At 41.2% G+C, this 20,204-nt stretch overlaps 1 protein-coding gene across 2 annotated transcripts in view; it reads right to left on the bottom strand.

Annotated features, from left to right (window-relative positions):
• Positions 1 to 1,691: 1,691 nt before the first annotated feature.
• The window catches only part of abca5 (ATP-binding cassette, sub-family A (ABC1), member 5), a 124,361-nt gene continuing 105,848 nt past the window's right edge, over positions 1,692 to 20,204 (bottom strand). For both annotated transcript variants that reach the window (XM_080208831.1, XM_080208832.1), the window contains exons 36-38: positions 19,657 to 19,736; positions 10,636 to 10,691; positions 1,692 to 5,738 (exon numbers count right to left, since the gene is read on the bottom strand). In XM_080208831.1, the coding sequence (XP_080064957.1) occupies positions 5,637 to 5,738; positions 10,636 to 10,691; positions 19,657 to 19,736 (238 nt within the window). In that variant the 3' untranslated portion in view covers positions 1,692 to 5,636. The remainder of the gene's footprint in view (positions 5,739 to 10,635; positions 10,692 to 19,656; positions 19,737 to 20,204) is intronic.

Below are 20,204 nucleotides of genomic sequence, written 5' to 3'. Positions count from 1 at the left end.
ATACATTTCAATTTGAACAGCTCTCATTCTTCTAAACTCCAATATAGGCTTCATTCAATCTCTCGCATAGAGAATAGCCCTCTCATCCCATTAATGTTAATAGTATTCCATCCTCAAAGACAAGTATACCTTTTAGGTAGAATACTCCAAGTATAGTCTCAAAGTTCTATACCAGTGCAGCAAGACTTGCCAACCCCTATACTGCAGCTCTCTTCCAATATACTGTTTACCTTCCTACTACTTTGCTGAACATGTGTTAAATTTTCTGTGATTTGTGTAGACACTTGAACCCCTTTCAATCTCAATATTTGATAGTCTATCACCTTTTTAAAAAACTATTCTACTTCTCCATTCTTCTGACCAAAATGGATTTCACTTTACACATTATGTTTTATCTGCTTAACTGGTCTCTATTTATTTGCAGCCTTTTTATATCCTCCCTACATTAATGTGCATCATCCTCTATCTAGGCTGTATCACACTTAATTCCCCAATCTAAGCCATTAACACATTGTAAATAGCTGAGGCACAAATACGAATCCCTGCAGCATTCTGCTGCTTACCCTATGCCATTCTGAAAATGACCCATTTATTCCTAATTTCTGTCCTCAATCCACACCTTCATTAGCTCAATTCCATGATTCCTAATCTATTTTGAGAATGCCTTTGAAAATCCAAATGTATATGTTTATATACATTCATTGGTTCCCCTTTATTGACCCTGCTAGTTATACCGTCAGAAGGTTCAAAATACATAGGAGCAGCAGGCAAATTCATCTTGGAACCTCACACATAGCCCCTGAAAATTCAATAACAGGCAAAAAAGTTCAAGAAACGTCACCCCTGTGTATTTGATTGGAGGAGCAGTGAGTATAGAGAACAGAATCAGCTCCAATTCTGTCTCTCCCATGTTGTTACTTTAGCACCTCCAAATGCAGGCCCCCTCTCTTCCACTTTTTTTCCTAATCTTGCTCTTTTACTGTACCTTGTTCGGGTGTCTGATTTTTTTTAAGCAGTAGCAGATGTTGGGCAGACTGCACCCTGGGCTATGGTGAGCCCCCCAGCAGATTGTTGAGCTCCATTTCATTGTGGTTGGTGAGCTACAGATGATGATGATGATGATGATGATGATGATGCAGGTCTTGTTCTGAGCCATATTGCTGGCCAGCTCAACAGCTGTCAGAAAGATGGGGACTCTGATCATAGCACATTTAGCTGAGTGACCCCAAAGCACTGCATAATAGCTGGTGGATGTGGCGTTCAGAGAACTGCAGGCTGATTCTAGAAGAGCAGATCTTGATTTTGGCCTGAGCCAAAGTTGCTGGGACCACTGCCTGGCAGGGAGGAGCTAGTGCAGACTCCACACACACTGTCCTGCACTTGTTCCCTTGCCAGCAGCGGAGCCACAGTGGGCTCCAGTTCCAGTCCCTGGAGAATCCACCTACAACTGTCTCTGGGTTCAGCTTCAACAGGACTGAGTTTGCACCTTGGAAGTAATCAGCATTGATGGGCAACAGCTCAGATTGTGTGTCTCCCTTGCACATCCTCTCCCTCACATTCCGGTGGGGGGGGAGGGGGGGGGGGGTTTGTGAGGGACAGGGCGTGGGCAAGGGTATGGGATGTGGTTCTGTTTTGTTAATTATTTTCAGAAATATCAAAGTACCAAGTTACTAAGTGCCATGAACCAGAACTGATTTTCAAGGGTGTTATTTATTGCAGAGTGAGGAAACACTCATCCAAGTTGTCAGTGACGTTTAATTGGTGTTACAGTTGAAATTCGTTATTAGATTACAATATATGAATCTCTCAAAGAATCACACTGTTATGCAAAAAGGAAGTAGCTGACGAATGCTACCAAATAAACCGGTTGGACTTTAACCTGGTGTTGTGAGACTTCTGTGTTTACCCCAGTCCAACGCTGGCATTTCCACATCATGCAAAAGGGAAAACAAAAGCCTGTGTCAGACCCCATAAATTCTACTCTAAACTAGAAAAAAGCAACAGGTCTTGTGTGGTAACTATTTGCTGGATTTGGTTCAGTGTTAAAACCTATGGGGTGTTGTTTTAGGAAAGTAGATAGATTTAGTTGGCAGAGGGGAAATTTAAGTATATTGTCTGGGTAACCATTATAGTTAGTTGTAAATTTTGTTCTTTATTGATAATTTACAACAAAACTGGCTCGTATCTTCACTGAATTTCCCCTCACTTACAATTTTCCAAAATACAAAAATAGTTTAACTGACATTCCAAGATTCCCTTCTGGGACTTGGAATGCCCTCGCATTGAACATCATTGGGGTACATAACACCAAACACAAACACTCCCAACTGTAAGAATCAAGTTGTTGACCATTAAATAAATAGTTTCCTTCAATGCAAGAAGTCTGATCAAGCTATTGGCGTGGACAGCTACTGGCATGTATTAACAAAATTTAAAATATAAATATAATTGTAGCAAGCCTTAATCACATTGTCCACCAGGGTGTAAAAACAAGTACTTTTTATATTTTGGGTGGCACGATGGCAAAATGATTAGCATTGTTGCCTCACAGCATCGGTGACTTGGGTTCGATTCCAGCTTTGAGTGACTGTGTGTATAGAATTTGTGTGTTCTCTCTGTGTCTGCATGAGTTTCCTCTGGGTGCTCTGGTTTCCTCCCACAGACCAAAGATGTGCAGGTTAGGAGGATTGGTCATGGTAAATTGCCTCTTAGTATCCAGAGATATGTACGTTTAGGGAGATTAGTGGGGTAAATACATGGGGTTGCAGGATAGAGCCTGTGTAAAATGCTCTGTCAGAGAGCTGGTGCAGACTCGATGGGCTGAATGCCTCCTTCTGCACTGTGGGGGTTCAAAGATTCTATGAATTGCTTTGAAGAAGAGATCAAAGGGGTCAATGTTCCAATTTGGGTTGCAAGTTCTTTAATTCTGACTTTAGATGCATAGCTGTATTGTTGTACAAGGCTCACATGTGCTATACTGTACCCTAAACTGCACTTTGAGGTTCCTTAATATTTAAGAATGAATTATTGGATTAATTTAAACAACCATTCATTTCAAAGGAACTGCAGTAAAAGCTGACTGTTCTTAAAAGGAAACATTAACTGTAGATTATTGCCTAGACAAATTTGCACTTAAATACCATTATGATAGATAAGTTTTGGTCTAAATTGTGCTTAATTCAACACTTTGACATCACATTCTACACTAAAGATTTTCCTTGAGGACACTGTATAATGGCACTAGAAGCACAATGAAGGAGGCTAAAGTAAACAAGAAAAAACAAAAGCTCGAACATTGACATAACAATGAGAGTTCATGCTCGCAGAAACGGGAATAAACTAAAGAATAAAACCTAGTTCAACCAACCAATCCATCCATGTCACATGAAGATAAAACTCAAGCTCAAATCAAACCTGCTGCACCCACTGAGACACCACATCACAGCCATTGAGACAGCCGTGAACTGTCCTGAGAAAAACTGTGGGTGGGGAAGCATCACACCAATAATCTCATCAGCCTCAATTTACTACATATTTCATGAAATCCATGCATTGCAGGAAATCACAGCCCTCCAGACTATGTAACTAGACTAAATATCCTGCAAAACTTTTCAATGTTGCTTATTAACTACATTGGACCATTTGACAGTGACAGTTACTTTGAAAAGGCAGCCAACACAAACCCCTCAAGCTAAATAAATGCCAAATGTTTTTACGGTGTTTATCAAAATAAATTCAGCTCCAACATTTTGGTCATACTTGTCTAAAATACTTAAAGTAGCTTGGAGGTTCAGAATTGGTCTGATTCAACCCTCTTAGTACATTTAACATTAATTAATTCACTTACATTCTTTGAGAAGAATTGACAAGAAATAACGGTTAAGGTAGACAATCTTCCTAAGAAGCAACAACTTTAATCACATTGTTCACAACCAATCTTTCCTTACTTTTTCATATTTTCCATATCCTTACCAACAGCTATAGGCAAGACAGCAATAGCTGCACATTGAATTATAAAATTAAAAACAAAGTAACACAATACATTGCTCGTTTACACTAAATAACACTCAAACTTTAAAATTTCAAACTAATGATAAAAGGCATAAAACATTGAAAAACAAATAAGGTGTACAAGTTGCACAGTGCAAAGTGATTATAAAATTTTATTTAGTGGTCTGTAATATGCCAGTTAGTCTTTATTAACAAAGTACAGTAAAGTACTCTATCCTCAGATATGATTGCTGATGCTAAAAAAAGTTACTTCCTGTTGATTTTTGTTCCAGTGAGCTTCCCAATTTAAAAATGGTGGCAATGATTCATATGCTTTTAGTAAAGCAAGTTGCTTAAAGCTGACAGAAAATGGTGATATTAATGTACCTAATTTGGTGGACTAATAATTAACCATTTCGCCATCCTGCTATTTGTATTGTGCAGTTATTTGTGGTTCTTACAAAAAAGAAAGACGGCACGGAGTGATTGACCCAATGTTTCACAGATTGTCAACTAGATGTTACAGCACGTATTGTACTTGACATTATTCTGCATACATGTTGTACTGTAGAACAGATTCTAGTGCACGGAGTGATACGACTTAGAAGCCATAACCACAATAACAGACTTTTTTCTTACACATATGGGTTGACCATACATGTCTACGTTCTGGTTATAAAGCAGAAAAAAAGATAAATTACAATTTATAAAAGCACAATTTAAAGTTAAGAGGTAAGTAATTTGATTTGTGGTTACACTGTATAGAATTAATGTGTAGAAGAAATCTGCATTTAAATGACATCTAAAGGATAGCAGCAACTGTGTTACGAATTTGATCTACTAAATTTTGTAAATGACAACACAGATCAACATCCATTCCTTAAGGCCAAAATTCTGTGGACAGTACTGTGTATACAAAAGCATTACAGCACAATATGTACTATAACTAATAATCATTTTTTGCATTCAGTACTATTATTCTGGGAACAGATCTACTCATCCAGTAAGAGGTTATGTTTATCAAACTTTTTGGCTTGTGGTGGTGTGTATATTAGAAATGTGTGAACTGAAGCTTGGGCAAAGAAGAAAAAACAAATTCCTTGTTGTCATCTGATCTGCTTTTAAAATGTGGCATAAGCATCCAGTGGCAATTGAGAAAAGGAGAGAATGAAATGTGCAAGGCACCACATTGAGAGTCACTGCTACAATAAGGATTTCAAATAGAAGGCATTTGTACATTAAAATGCAGTGTAATACCAATTAAGGAGACATCTCCTGTACAATATGCATGCACGTTTGTTTCCGTCAGTTATATCTGTGCATCAAGATCTTAACTACATTTAAAAGAATAAAATATAAGTTAGCATTTTCAATAACTCCTACCAGCACTGTCAAGTACACAACAGTTGTAAAGGTAGCTGCGTATATCTTTTTTGCACTCCTCTTCCACCTGGTCTGTGCTACTGTGGATGTGGATAAATACTAGTCCTGGAACTTCTAGGGAGGCTCTTCTCAGCAAATGTGGTATCCTTGTCAAAATGTTACAGGCAGAGCTTCAGCAATCAAGAAATCTGATTTAATAAAGATCAACCGAATACTGTGTTGAGGTTTTCCTGTTATAAGGCAGAAGAACAACTCTGAACCTTTTAACATTCATTTTGTTGAAGCTGCTGCCATCGAAAGCTCATATCCAAGGTTTTATAATCTTCTTCACTATTTTCTTGTTCTTTCGCAAACTGCATGAAAACCTAAACCATATAAAGAAGAATTGTTATTGCGTTTGAAAAATAAAGGATTATACATCTAGCAAACATTTAAGACAAGCCAGGTTTTGAATGAAATGTAATTTCCACTCCTTCACAGAAAGTTATTTTTCAAGCTTCGCAACTCATCAGGCTGTTAGTCAAATTATGCTTTCAATAGATCAATCTGCAAGGGATTCCCAGCAGCAGAGCAAATTGTCAGTCTTGTTGACCCTGAAAATCTCAGGGGCGAAAGAATCAAACACTAACAAAAATGTTACAGAGGTGACAAAAGGCTTAAGCAACAAGGTAAATTTTCAAGTTTTTAGGACCCTATTTTAACCTCAGTTCAGTTTCAAAGTCCATCCCCTCAACCTCATTGTGGAACTTGGGCAATGAGTAAGAAAGAGTTGATTGAAACAGGATGAAGTTCAGTGGGGGACCTTATGTCCTAGGCAACTTCATTTCTAGCAAATACAGATTAGGAACTCTAGAAATGCTCAGCAGTAAGAGTCCTGAGGAGAATTTCACAGCAACTTCATTGCAGTGTTAAGGTCAGTCTACTTGTGACACCAATAAACTTTAAACTCTTACAAATAAGTCCTCAATGACAGAATAGGCAGAGGATGAGGTGTCATCTGCAATATCTCGGTTCTGGCAGATAGGCTGCAGCAGAATGAAACTTCTAATTGTCATGATTTCCTTCCATGTGTGGAAGCTGATGTGCATCGGTTTCTTTGTACTCGTGCATAGGCATCTTTGGGAACCAGCAAATGATGGCGGGAGCAAGATTGTATTGTCTGGTAGCTTCTGGTCGTGATCTCGTGTGGAGGCAGCAGTACAAGATGATCATCTAGCACATGAGGCAGGAATGATTTTTGGTAGCTCTCAGTACTGCTGAACCCTCATTAGGATCTACCCAGCTCACCACTTAGCGGGGTGGGGGCTAGAAAAGGTACCCCAAACATAGTTTGCCTCAACGGTCCCAATTGGATAGCTGCGTTCAGAGGGATCACCTTCTGTGGTAGACAGAAATGTTCCTAGGGTATGGTGAATCAGGGCATCTGCCACAAGCCCTGTGCTTTGGGGGCCTGCACTGGGGTGACCTTTGAATACATGTGATGTTTTGTTTCTGGTTTAGTTTGATGGTATTGGTTTAATTAATGCAAGGGAGTGGCCTTATTGCTGTTTAAAATACAATAGCTAGCACCAGCAGAGATGAGATAAGTGAAGGAAATATAGCCTGGGTATGGAGGAAAGGCAGAAAAGAAGAGAAGAAATGGATAAGACCCCGGCAAAGTTAATTTTCTTTTGAAGCGTTTTGGCTAAACAGGATAATGCTGAATTAATGCACTCCAGTGAAGGTACCACCATGGCTCAAGAAGAGGACATTAGTAGAAAATGTACACAGGTTAATTAAATAGCCAACATTTCCGATGCTATTTGCACTGAAGAAGAAACGACTGATCCAGCAAATTGGCTTGATTTGAATTTCGACAAGACAATAGATATTTTGGTGGAGAGGGGACTTGTGTAATTGGTTGTGACTATGTCTTTCCGAAGAATGATGGAAATCGAAATTTTGAAGACTTACACACCCAGAGAATAGCAAATGGAGAAAGAAAGCTTTTTGCTTCTGTTGCGAATTGTATGACTCAAAAATGGCACGCAAATTAGTAAAAGAAAGCTGAGGTGACTGGAAGCATCTGAATGAGATTATAATCTCACAAATTATTTAAGGAGCATATTCAAAATGCAACAAAATGGATTGAAATAAAGTGAAGATTCTCTGCAATGAAGACACGATAAGATGTCTCACAACACCAGTTTAAAGTCTTCACTTTATTTCAACATTGTGTAAGATGTCTTACTGTACCATCCAGTCCAATGCTGGCATCTTCACATCATGAAGACAATAAGTGAGATTGCACAAAGAACACAAAAATTGGCACTGTTGACATGTATTATAACTGTTGTGCAGCTAAGCATAACACTGCATTTTGTAGAACACATGGAAAGCTTATGGATATAACAAAGGCAACTTTCTTCAAATAATTGAGATAATAGCTAAATTTGATCCTATGATGCAAAAACATGTACATAGCATTAAAACTGAAAAATTCATGGCCATCATCTTGGACCTCATAATCAAAACAAGCTAATTTCAATAGTGTTGCAGGTGAAAAAAAGCATTATTGAAAAGGTGAAAACTGCAAAATATTTTGAAGTTACTCTTGATTTACTCCTGATCTGAGTCACCAAGAGCAGACGTTCCTTGTGCTTTATGTTGACATGACTTCTGAAGATGTGAAGGCAAGGGAGAATTTTATGGACTCTCTTCTGGTTCGAGACAAAAGCGGACAATGACTGTCAGGATTCTCTCATGGTTGCGTTGGATTGACTTGCCTCCATATTACAGATTGTAGGGGGCAGAGATTCAACAATAAGCAAATATGAAGGACCAGAAATGAGGCATACAGCCGTGCATCCTTCAACTCAACTGTTGAGCCTTTTTCACTCCCTGTGGCTGCCAATTTACAATAGATTTGCCACTTCTGCTAATAGATGGGAAGTGGTGAGAAAGAATGCTTCCTCTCTAACTCCAAAACTATTATCAGGCACTAGGTGGGAGTATCGAGTAGATACTGTAAAAGCAATCTGTTAATAGACAAGTGATTTCAGGAAGTCAAAGTTACTGGAAATGTGATTACTCAGAAGTTAAGAGTGAGGTGGTGTCCTTGGTTAACTACAAACTTGACAATTTTGAATTTCTGTTTGAATGGTTGTGTTGTATATCATATTCACCATAACTACTGCACTAATTGACTTTCTGCGGAAATACAGGAACATTCGGTTTAGCTTAGCTAAGAACACAGCAACAGAAATAGCAGCTGATATGGACGTTGAACCTAAATTCAGAGAACATGCCAAATGAAAGCAAGGAGAGCAGGAGCTGGAGAATTTGTTTGCAAAAATATTTGAAACTAATTACTTTCTGGTCATCATGGATCAAGCTCTCGTGGCATTGATAACACGATTTGAACAAATGCAGGTATAAACCGACAAGTTCTGCACTTCAAGCCCTTCAGTTTCTTAAAACACTGAACAGTTCATTCCCGAACACAGTAATAGCAGTTCCAGTCTCAGTGGCTTCAGGGGAGCAACACTTTTCCAGATTAAAATGATTAAAAAAACTACCTGAGGACAACTATGTCTCAAGATAGGCTGTGTGGATTGACAATTCTGTCCATCAAGAAGGAAGTAGCATTTCACCTGGATTACTCAAGGCAGATGTTGCTGCAAGTCTAGGAGAGTGGGGTATATGCTGCACAATAGTGAACGTGATCGGTGAGGTTTTGTTTTAAATATAATTATCATGAAATGCATAATTTAAGTGGTACAGGATTAATAACACATTGTAATTATGCAGCTGGGCACTGTCAAGATTCAGCCTGCAGGTTCAGCTGTCCTTGATGTTTTTTGTAGCCAAATTTCACTCTTATAAAAATGTTATCAGGGCCCTGCAAGGTGTAAATTGCCTTGGACCTCCCTAGGGACAGCCCTGGAGGTGAAAGAATGCTAAGATTTTACTACTCATGTGTGGAACCTGAAACATCAGGACATTCATGAATATATCTGCGAGTGAATGCCTAGATGTGCACTGCATTTGTCAACCAAGAACTCCAGACATATAACATTGGAACTCTGCAACAGACTTCACAAGCTGGAGAGGGGCAGCCCAAAGAATTCCAAGGCAGTTAGATTTCCTCTTGGAAAGGGAAATAATAAGAAGAATGCAGAGTTTAAGGAATTCAATTTGTCACCAAGAATGAATTTTGTGAATCAACTTCGTGAGTTCCCTCTAGGAAGAAATGAATGCCTCATGACTCTCCATGTCAAACTGATAAGGAGTTACTTTGCCACTGTGGTCAGTGCATATGTCCAATCTGTAAATCAACAATGAAACCAAGGAAAGTTTCTATGCCGAACTTGACCAAGTGCTCTGTGGGTTCTGAAGGAGAACAGGCTTATTCTTTTTGAAGAATTCAATGCTAGAGTTGGAAGAGATTCCAAAGTCTGATATAGATCGATTAAGGAATTGCACATGTCAATTCCAATGGGATTCTTCTCCTTACCAAATACATGGGATGCACCAGTAGAGGACAGAAGTGTTTCAAGTGTGTACTGAAACCCAGCATGAAGAAATACAAACCAGATGATAGGAAAATCTGTGGGAAGGATCACCATATTTTGAGATTCAACAATGACAAACTGAAGAGAACATGACACGACATCCCACATGACCCAATATGCCCTACATGCCATAAACTCTGTGGATCCTGAATCAGCCTCATCATTCATTTCAGACATGAGGCCATAATTTCTTGGCTCCCCAGCATTACATCGGGCGTGGGGAAGAGTAACTCAGTGATGTGCTGGGGTTCACTCTTGGAAGTTCCCAGCTAAGGATTTACCCAGCAATTGTCCAGAAGGTAAATTCACTCTTTTCTCCCTTACACTCCCTGGTCTGACTCTGACCCCCTTCCAGCTAGTGCTGTAAAAAGGAGGCATGTCCTGCTTCACTGTGCTCCATTTACACCACACTGATGGAGCCCAGGAGCTGTTTTACCATTCCTAAGTGAGGAAGAAGGTCAGATGAGACAAGGACGTTGGAATTCCAGCCAAGGTAAGTCCCTATGGAATGGCAATCCACCAGTGATTGTGATGCCAAGGAACTTATGGGCCACAAAGACAATTATCTCTGCATTCAAGGGATAGTCAATAATTAATCTCAGTTATAAATGGAACACTCGATAATTTTCTGGTGCTTGTGAAATATGCAATTAAAAAGAAAATGGATCTCATAAACTTTGTGTATAACAAAAGGACACATTTACTGTACCTGTTCCAATGTCGATTGTGAGAAACTATATTCTTCTATGTCAAATCTGTGTTTAGCTGTAAACAAAGGAATACTGATTATTGCTGGGGCCCACTCAGATTAAAATGATAAAAAAAAACTACCCAAGGACAACTAATGTCTCAAAATAAACAAATTTCTTGCCAAGGTTAGAATATTCACATTGGTTCGTCAATAACCACAATCATTTAATTATTCTAGCTCAATTATTAATCTGCAACACTAGGCCAAATCCAAAGAGACAAGTGTCATCTTTAGATTACGTCACCACACACAAGAATTTAGAGTAGGCTGTTCAATAAGATAATGCTTGATTTGTTTTTGCCCTCAATTCCATTTTCCTGCCTGCACCCGCACCACCCTCCCGCCTCCTCCTCTCCCCCTTGTGAGGAGCAGGTAAAGATGCTGTTGACACATATCTGTACACCATAGAAAAATAGCATAAAGTTAGGTAGACTGGATATAGTCAGGCACATTGATAACCCACATTATGGAAACAACTGTGATTTTAGTCACAAACACAGGGCATAAAATTCGCTGCTGCTAACAGAGCAATAGTCAGGGACAATAAAAAGACTACTTGTGGTGTAGGAATAACACCAGATGTGTGGTGTGCAGTGAAGCATACACCACATCCTGAAGGAATGTACAAGGTCCAAGTTATAAAAAGCAAATGGTATACAAGATGTGTTGTTTCTACAACTAAGCATAAAAGGGGGAAAAAGGTCACTGAGATAGTCGGGACAGCAGTGATGAAGTTGGCAAAGGATTGATTACCACCAATCTGAACTGGACATGTAACAGTGTTAGATAAGACGGATGAGTTTACTAATGCACTCTTGTGATAACAGGAGACATTGTTAGATGGGGAGTAGAGGGGATGGAAACTTGGGGCACCTCGAGCCAATAGGGGAATGACAACACATAGATGGGACAGGGACCACCAATTAGGGGAGAACAACACATTGCAAAGCCATTACAATGCTTATAAAAAAGTATAAAATGTGCTGCAAATCTATGTAAGGTGTGCCTAATTTTTTTGGACACCCGGTCTTGCAAGAACGTTAAATAAAATATCTTGCTCCTTCAGAACTTGACTTGACTAAATTGTTTGACTGTGAGCTGCGTTTCTCACACCCTTACCCTCAACTCCCACACTGGATCAAATACATTTTGCTGCTCAAATAATTTAAACTCAACTTCAAAATAAATTTTGCTCCTATAGACAATATTCTCTTTAGGAACAAGGATATTACCTGGATCAGTTTTTTAAATTTGTTTTTGGTATATGGGTGTTGCTGGCAAGACCAGCATTTATTGGCCAATTCTAGTTGCCTTTGAGGAGGTGGAGCTGAGCTCCTTGAACATTTGTGGTCCTTGTTTTCTCTGCAGTGATCTGACATAACTGAGTGGCTTGCAGGCCATTTTATAATGTAATTAAGAACCAACCATATTGCTGTGGGTCCGGAGTCACTTGTAGGCCAGACCAGGCCAAGATGGCAGATTTCCTTTTCTAAAGGACATTAGGAAAACATATATTCCAGATTAAGTAACTGTTTTTTAAAATTTCCTAACTGCGGGATTGCCTCCAAAGCGGGAGTACGGTAGGATGAGAGAAGAATTGGCGAATGTGGACTGGGGGAGCGCGTTGGAATGTACATAAGAACATAAGAAATAGGAGCAGGAGTAGGCCAACTAGCCCTTCGAGCCTGCCCCGCCATTCAATAAGATCATGGCTGATCTGTCTTGGCTCAGTTCCACATTCCCGCCCTCTCCCCATAACCCTTAATCCCCTCTCTTATCAAAAACCCATCAACCCACGTCTTAAAAATATTTAGCGAGGTAGCCTCCACCACTTCAACGGGCAGAGAATTCCAGAGATTCACCACCCTTTGAGTGAAGAAGTTCCTCCTCAACTCCGTTCTAAACTGTCCCCCCTTTATCTTGAGGCTGTGCCCCCTAGTCCTACTATCCTTTCTGAGCAGGAAGAGTCTTTCCACCTCTATCCTATCCATCCCATTCATCATCTTATACGTCTCAATGAGATCTCCCCTCATTCTTCTAAACTCTAACGAGTACAAGCCTAATTTATTCAGCCTCTCCTCATAGCCCAACCCCCTCAACTCTGGCATCAGCCTAGTAAACCTCCTCTGCACTCCCTCCAAGGCCAAAATATCCTTGCGTAAGTACGGCGCCCAAAACTGCACACAGTACTCCAGCTGCGACCTCACCAATGCCCTATACAGCCGCAGCAAGACCTCCCTACTTTTATATTCAATCCCCCTCGCTATGAAGGCCAGCATCCCATTCGCCTTCCTGACCACCTGCTGCACCTGCAAGCTGGGTTTTTGCGACTCATGCACAAGGACCCCGAGGTCCCTCTGCACCGTCGCCTGCTGCAGTTTTTCTCTACGTAAGTAATAATCCTTCCTACCATTATTCCTACCAAAGTGGACCACCTCGCACTTGCCAACATTAAATTCCATTTGCCATTTCCTGGCCCATTCGCCCAGCCTATCTAGATCCTTCTTGTAGACTCTCCCCACCCTCCGAACAATTTGCCTTTCCACCAATTTTGGTGTCATCAGCAAATTTCGACACCCTACACTCGGTTCCCTCCTCCAGATCACCTATATAAATGGTAAATAGCTGAGGCCCCAGCACCGACCCCTGGGGCACTCCACTAGTCACCATCCGCCAATCCGAATAGCACCCATTGACCCCCACTCTCTGCCTCCTATTTGACATGATGTGGGAATGCCGGCGTTGGACTGGCGTAAACACAGTAAAAAGTCTGACAACACCAGGTTTTAGTCCAACCGATTTATTTGATAATACTCACAAGCTTTCGAGGGGACTGCCTCTTCGTCAGGTGAATGGAGAGTTTCATTCACCTGACGAAGAGGCAGTCCCCTCGAAAGCTTGTGAGTATTATCAAATAAATCGGTTGGACTAAAACCTGGTGTTGTCAGACTTTTTACTATCCTATTTGACAACCAGTCCTCTATCCACGCTAACACCCTACCCCCAACTCCATGCCCCCTTACCTTCTGCAATAACCTCTTGTGAGGTACCTTGTCAAACGCCTTCTGAAAATCAAGAAAGACCACATCCACCGGCTCTCCTCTATCCACCGCCCTAGACACATCCTCATAGAACTCCAGTAAATTTGTCAGACACGACTTCCCTTTAACGAAACCGTGCTGCGTCTGCTCTATCAAGCAGTTCCCCTCAAGATGCCTCGCTATTTCCTCCTTGATGACGGATTCTAACATTTTACCCACAACAGACGTTAAACTAACAGGCCTATAATTCCCTGCCTTTTGCCTGGCACCCTTCTTAAACAACGGCGTAACATTAGCCGTTTTCCAATCTTCCGGCACTTCCCCAGAATCCAGCGACGTTTGGAAAATAACCACCAAGGCATCCACTATCACCTCCGCCATTTCTTTCAGGACCCTCGGATGCATTCCATCCGGTCCTGGGGACTTGTCCACAATCAGCCCCTCCAGTCTGTCGAGCACCACCTCTCTAGTAACAGTAATGTCATCGAGACCCTCCAGTCCTACCACCTTTCCATCTCTAACATCCGGCAAATTATTCACGTCCTTCTCCGTGAAGACCAAAACAAAAAAGTTATTCAAGACCTCAGCCATTTCCCCATCCCCTACCACTAAGTCCCCCTTCTCATCCTCTAAGGGACCAACGTTCACCCTAGCCAGCCTCTTCCTTTTTATATATTTATAAAAACTCTTGCTATCCTTTTTTATATTAAGCGCTAGCCCAGCTTCATAGTTTCTCCTACCCTTCTTTATCAACTTCTTTGTCAATCTTTGTTGACATTTAAACCTCTCCCAATCCTCTTCTCGCCCACTACTCTTAGCTACTCTAAACGCCTCCGCTTTTAATTTAACACTTTCCTTCACCTCCTTCGTTATCCACGGCTTATTACCTCTCCTCCTACGGTCCTTTTTGACCAACGGAATAAATTTCTGCTGAGCACCAAGAAAGATCTCCTTAAAGATCCTCCACTGCACCTCAGCAGATGTTCCTAAAGAGGATATTGTCTATAGGAGCAAAATTTATTTTGAAGTTGAGTTTAAATTATTTGAGCAGCAAAATGTATTTGAACAGAGGGGAGTACGGTAGGAAGAGAGAAGAATTGGCGAATGTGGACTGGGGGAGCGTGTTGGAAGGTAGGTCTGCTGAGGAACAGTGGAGGATCTTTAAGGAGATCTTTCTTGGTGCTCAGCAGAAATTTATTCCGTTGGTCAAAAAGGACCGTAGGAGGAGAGGTAATAAGCCGTGGATAACGAAGGAGGTGAAGGAAAGTGTTAAATTAAAAGCGGAGGCGTTTAGAGTAGCTAAGAGTAGTGGGCGAGAAGAGGATTGGGAGAGGTTTAAATGTCAACAAAGATTGACAAAGAAGTTGATAAAGAAGGGTAGGAGAAACTATGAAGCTGGGCTAGCGCTTAATATAAAAAAGGATAGCAAGAGTTTTTATAAATATATAAAAAGAGGCTGGCTAGGGTGAATGTTGGTCCCTTAGAGGATGAGAAGGGGGACTTAGTGGTAGGGGATGGGGAAATGGCTGAGGTCTTGAATAACTTTTTTGTTTCGGTCTTCACGGAGGAGGACGTGAATAATTTGCCGGATGTTAGAGATGGAAAGGTGGTAGGACTGGAGGGTCTCGATGACATTACTGTTACTAGAGAGGTGGTGCTCGACAGACTGGAGGGGCTGATTGTGGACAAGTCCCCAGGACCGGATGGAATGCATCCAAGGGTTCTGAAAGAAATGGCGGAGGTGATAGTGGATGCCTTGGTGGTTATTTTCCAAACGTCGCTGGATTCCGGGGAAGTGCCGGAAGATTGGAAAATGGCTAATGTTACACTGTTGTTTAAGAAGGGTGCCAGGCAAAAGGCAGGGAATTATAGGCCTGTTAATTTAATGTCTGTTGTAGGTAAAATGTTAGAATCCGTCATCAAGGAGGAAATAGCGAGGCATCTTGAGGGGAATTGCTTGATAGAGCAGACGCAGCACGGTTTCGTTAAGGGGAAGTCGTGTCTGACAAATTTACTGGAGTTCTAAGAGGATGTGTCTAGGGCGGTGGATAGAGGAGAGCCGGTGGATGTGGTCCTTCTTGATTTTCAGAAGGCGTTTGACAAGGTACCTCACAAGAGGTTATTGCAGAAGGTCAGGGGACATGGAGTTGGGGGTAGGGTGTTAGCATGGATAGAGGATTGGTTGTCAAATAGGAGGCAGAGAGTGGGGGTCAATGGGTGCTATTCGGATTGGCGGTTGGTGACTAGTGGGGTGCCCCAGGGGTCGGTGCTGGGGCCTCAGCTATTTACCATTTATATAGATGATCTGGAGGAGGGAACCGAGTGTATGGTGTCGAAATTTGCTGATGACACCAAGATTGGTGAAACGGCAAATTGCGCGGAGGGTGTGGAGAGTCTACAGAAGGATCTAGATAGGCTGGGCGAATGGGCCAGGAACTGGCAAATGGAATTTAATGTTGGCAAGTGTGAGGTGGTCCACTTTGGTAGGAATAATGGTAGGAAGGATTATTACTTACGTGGCGAAAAACTGCAGCAGGCGACGGTGCAGAGGGACCTCGGGGTCCTTGTGCACGAGTCGCAAAAACCCAGCTTGCAGGTGCAGCAGGTGGTCAGGAAGGCGAATGGGATGCTGGCCTTCATAGCGAGGGGGATTGAATATAAAAGTAGGGAGGTCTTGCTGCGGCTATATAGGGCATTGGTGAGGCCGCAGCTGGAGTACTGTGTGCAGTTTTGGGCGCTGTACTTACGCAAGGATATTTTGGCCTTGGAGGGAGTGCAGAGGAGGTTTACTAGGCTGATGCCGGAGTTGAGGGGGTTGGGCTATGAGGAGAGGCTGAATAAACTAGGTTTGTACTCGTTAGAGTTTAGAAGAATGAGGGGAGATCTCATTGAGACATATAAGATGATGAATGGGATGGATAGGATAGAGGTGGAGAGACTCTTCCCGCTCAGAAAGACAGTAGGACTAGGGGGCACAGCCTCAAGATAAAGGGGGGGCAGTTTAGTACGGAGTTGAGGAAGAATTTCTTCACTCAAAGGGTGGTGAATCTCTGGAATTCTCTGCCCGTTGAAGTGGTGGAGGCTACCTCACTAAATATTTTTAAGACGCGGGTTGATGGGTTTTTGATAAGAGAGGGGATTAAAGGTTATGGGGAGAGGGCGGGAATGTGGAACTGAGACACGACAGATCAGCCATGATCTTATTGAATGGCAGGGCAGGCTCGAAGGGCTAGATGGCCTACTCCAGCTCCTATTTCTTATGTTCTTATGTTCATTGTCTGGGTCTACTATTAGTAGATTTCTAATCTATTGTGCTACCATCCCTATTCTAATCATTTGAAATATTATAAACAACTTGGTACAACATTGCAAATGAAACAAAAAAATTGTTGTTAGTGACACTAAACTGAAAATGGAGTTAAAAACTACATAAATCTCTCAGCAGAAACCACATAAAACAATGGCTACTTCAGCTGCTGAACAATGCTGATACTCTCAAATTTGTATTTTTTTCCTTTAACGTTGGTTATAAACATAGCTGCAGAGCTATCTTCTATGGGACAATCTATTTGTTGTAATGAGGACCACTCTATAAACCATTTGATATTAAAAATTCTATATGGTCCCAACATTCAGAAGATAATGGACTTGAAGTTGCTGCTTAGAGCATGACATTATGTGACACAGCCATCCAAATAAAAAGAAATACATGCTCTTAAAGTCACCCAGGAAGAAATTTGTTTATATACACTATATTTTTAAAGTTAAAAAAATACAAGTCACTTGACCTCAAGAAACAGCTAACTGGAGAGCATCAATTGTAGCGGAACAGCCACTTCAAAAACACAGCTCTCTGAACCTCTAAATATCATGTGTACTTCATGGCACAGAACACGGTAAGTAAAATTCTTACGCAGTGAGCTTTGCACGGGGCAGTGGGAGAGAGCACATCGGAATGAGACACAACTAGAGCAAGTGTGGGTATTGGGAATTTGGAGCATAGTGGGAACTGAACTGGTTGATGAGCCTAACATCTGCTGTTGGAAAAATGCTGGAATCAATTATTAAGTAAATAATAGCATATTTGAAAAATCATAATTAATCAAGCAAGGGAAATAGTATTATGAGAGCTTTTTGAGGAAATCTCAATCAGAGTGGATAGGGGACAGCCAGTAGATGTGTTGTATTTGGATTTCCAGACGATGTTCACCAAGGTACCTCAAAACAGGTTGAGTCATAAGAGCCCGTGGTGTTAAAGGTGATATATTGGCGTGGATAGAAAACTAGCTCATGGGTAGGAAACAGCAAATGGGGATAAAGGATTCTTTTTCAGGTTGGCAGACTGTAACCAGTGGGGTTCAACACAAAGAAATCCCACAACTCCAGTTTATAAACCTGTTTGGACTTTAAACTGGTGTTGTGGGATTTCTTTGTGTTTTACCTCAGTCCAATGCTGGCATCTCCACATTATGACCAGTGGGGTTCCACAGGGATCAGTGCTAGGACTGCAACTGTTTACAAATCATATTAATGCCTTGATGGAAAGAAGTGAACATATTTGTTGCCAAATTTGCAGACAACACAAATTAGGTGGAAAGGCAAAGAGGGATGCAAACATTTTATAAAGAGATATTGATAGGTCAAATAAGTGGGCAAAATGTTGGCACATGGAATATGATGTGGGAAAATGTGAAGTTGTTCATTTTGGAAGGGAGAACAAAAAAACTGTATTATTTTAAACGGAGAAAATCTGCAGAAAGCTACAACACAGAGGGACTTGAGGATACTTGTACATGAAACACAACAGTTAGCACACAGGTGCAGCGGGTAATTAGGAAGCTTAATGAAATGTTGGCCCTTAGTTCAAAGGGGTTGGAGTATAAGAGTTGGCAAGTTTTGAGGCAACTGTACAAGGTATTGGTGAGACCACATCTGGAGTACGTGAGCAGTTTTGGTCCCCTTATTTAAGGAAATATATTATTTCATTGGAGGCAGTTCAGTTCACCAGGATGATCTTGGTATGGAAGGACTGTCTTATGAAGCAGGAACAAACAAGTTGGGACTCCACTCATTGGAACTGAGAAGAATGAAAGATGATCTCATTGAAACATATAGTATCCTTAAGGGGCTTGACTGACTAAATGCTGAGAAGATGTTTCCCCTCATGGGAGAGTCTAGGACCATAGGGTATAGTCTCAGAATTAAGGGGTGCCAATTTAAAACAGAGAGAAGAAGAATTTCTTCTCAGAGGGTTGACAGCCTTCGGAACCACTGTGCGCTCTGGGGGCAGAGTCCTTGTGTATATTTAAGGCTGAGATAGATACATTTTTGAGCAGCAAGAGAATCAATGATTACGGAAAAGGGCAGTAAAGTGGAAATGAGGCATGTTGGATAAGCCGTGATCCACTGAATGGTGGAGAGGGCTTGAAGGGCTGAATGGCCTACTTCTGTTCCTATTTCTTATGGGCTAATATATTAATTTATCCACAACATGGTTAAACAAGATGGGCCTGCCAGAAACCATAAATATTTGGAAGAAACCAGAAAAGAAGATGGCCCTTACTTTGTTATTTGGTGCACCATTCCTTAACAGCAAATACCCAGAAGCATCAAGATTAAGGACTACACAAGGATTGAAGAATCATCATTGGTACAAAACTATGTACTATAGCATTAATGGAATCCAAATTTTGCTTTCCCTAACCATTCCCACCTATATGTCAAGCAGAAGTCCATCTCTGGAATAACCCCCCAAAGTAATCCCCATGTTCCCTTGAAAGCAAAAAAATACAGATCTCAACTGGTATTTGAAATGTATCCTAGTGGTCGCACAAGTCATTGTTACACAAGGAATCAATTTGGTATATTTACTTCACAGTTAACCTACATGTAATGGTGCATTGTGGCAGATACTAAAGGACATTTGAAAAGGATTTACCTTTCTCAAGCTCAGAAAATGCCTTTGACAGGGACTTCACGTCATCCTTGGGAATTTTGTATGCCATCATTGCAACAAAACTAAAAATCAAAAGTATGCAGAAGGACACACAGATGAATTATACAAGCAGTTGTAACTTCAATATGATCTCTGGAAATTTACTATTTCATGGATGAATGTTTTCAGTATGAATTTTAGTAGAATTGTTCCGAATATTATTTCCACAAAGACAAGCTTTGTATCATAGGGTGACACGGTGTGGTTATCACTGCTGCCTCACAGCACGAGGGACTTGGGTTCAATTCCAGCCTCCGGCCATGTCTGTGTGAAGTTTGCACATTTTTCCCATGTCTGCATGGGTTTCCTTCAAGTACTCCGGTTTCCTCCCACAATCCAAAGATGTGAGGCTTAGGTTAATTGGTCATGCTAAATTGTCCCTTCGTGTCAGGAGGACAAGCAGCATAAATATGTGGGGTTACGGTGACAGGACCGGGGTGGGATTGCTGTTGATTGCTACGCACAGACATGTGCTACTTACAAATCTTCAC

Source organism: Carcharhinus amblyrhynchos, chromosome 21, assembly GCF_965287045.1.
Source record: "Carcharhinus amblyrhynchos chromosome 21, sCarAmb.v2.hapA, whole genome shotgun sequence".
Classification (NCBI taxonomy): domain Eukaryota; kingdom Metazoa; phylum Chordata; class Chondrichthyes; order Carcharhiniformes; family Carcharhinidae; genus Carcharhinus; species Carcharhinus amblyrhynchos.
The sequence above is the reverse complement of the archived record's forward strand: the minus strand, read 5'-3'. Positions and strand labels throughout refer to the sequence as shown.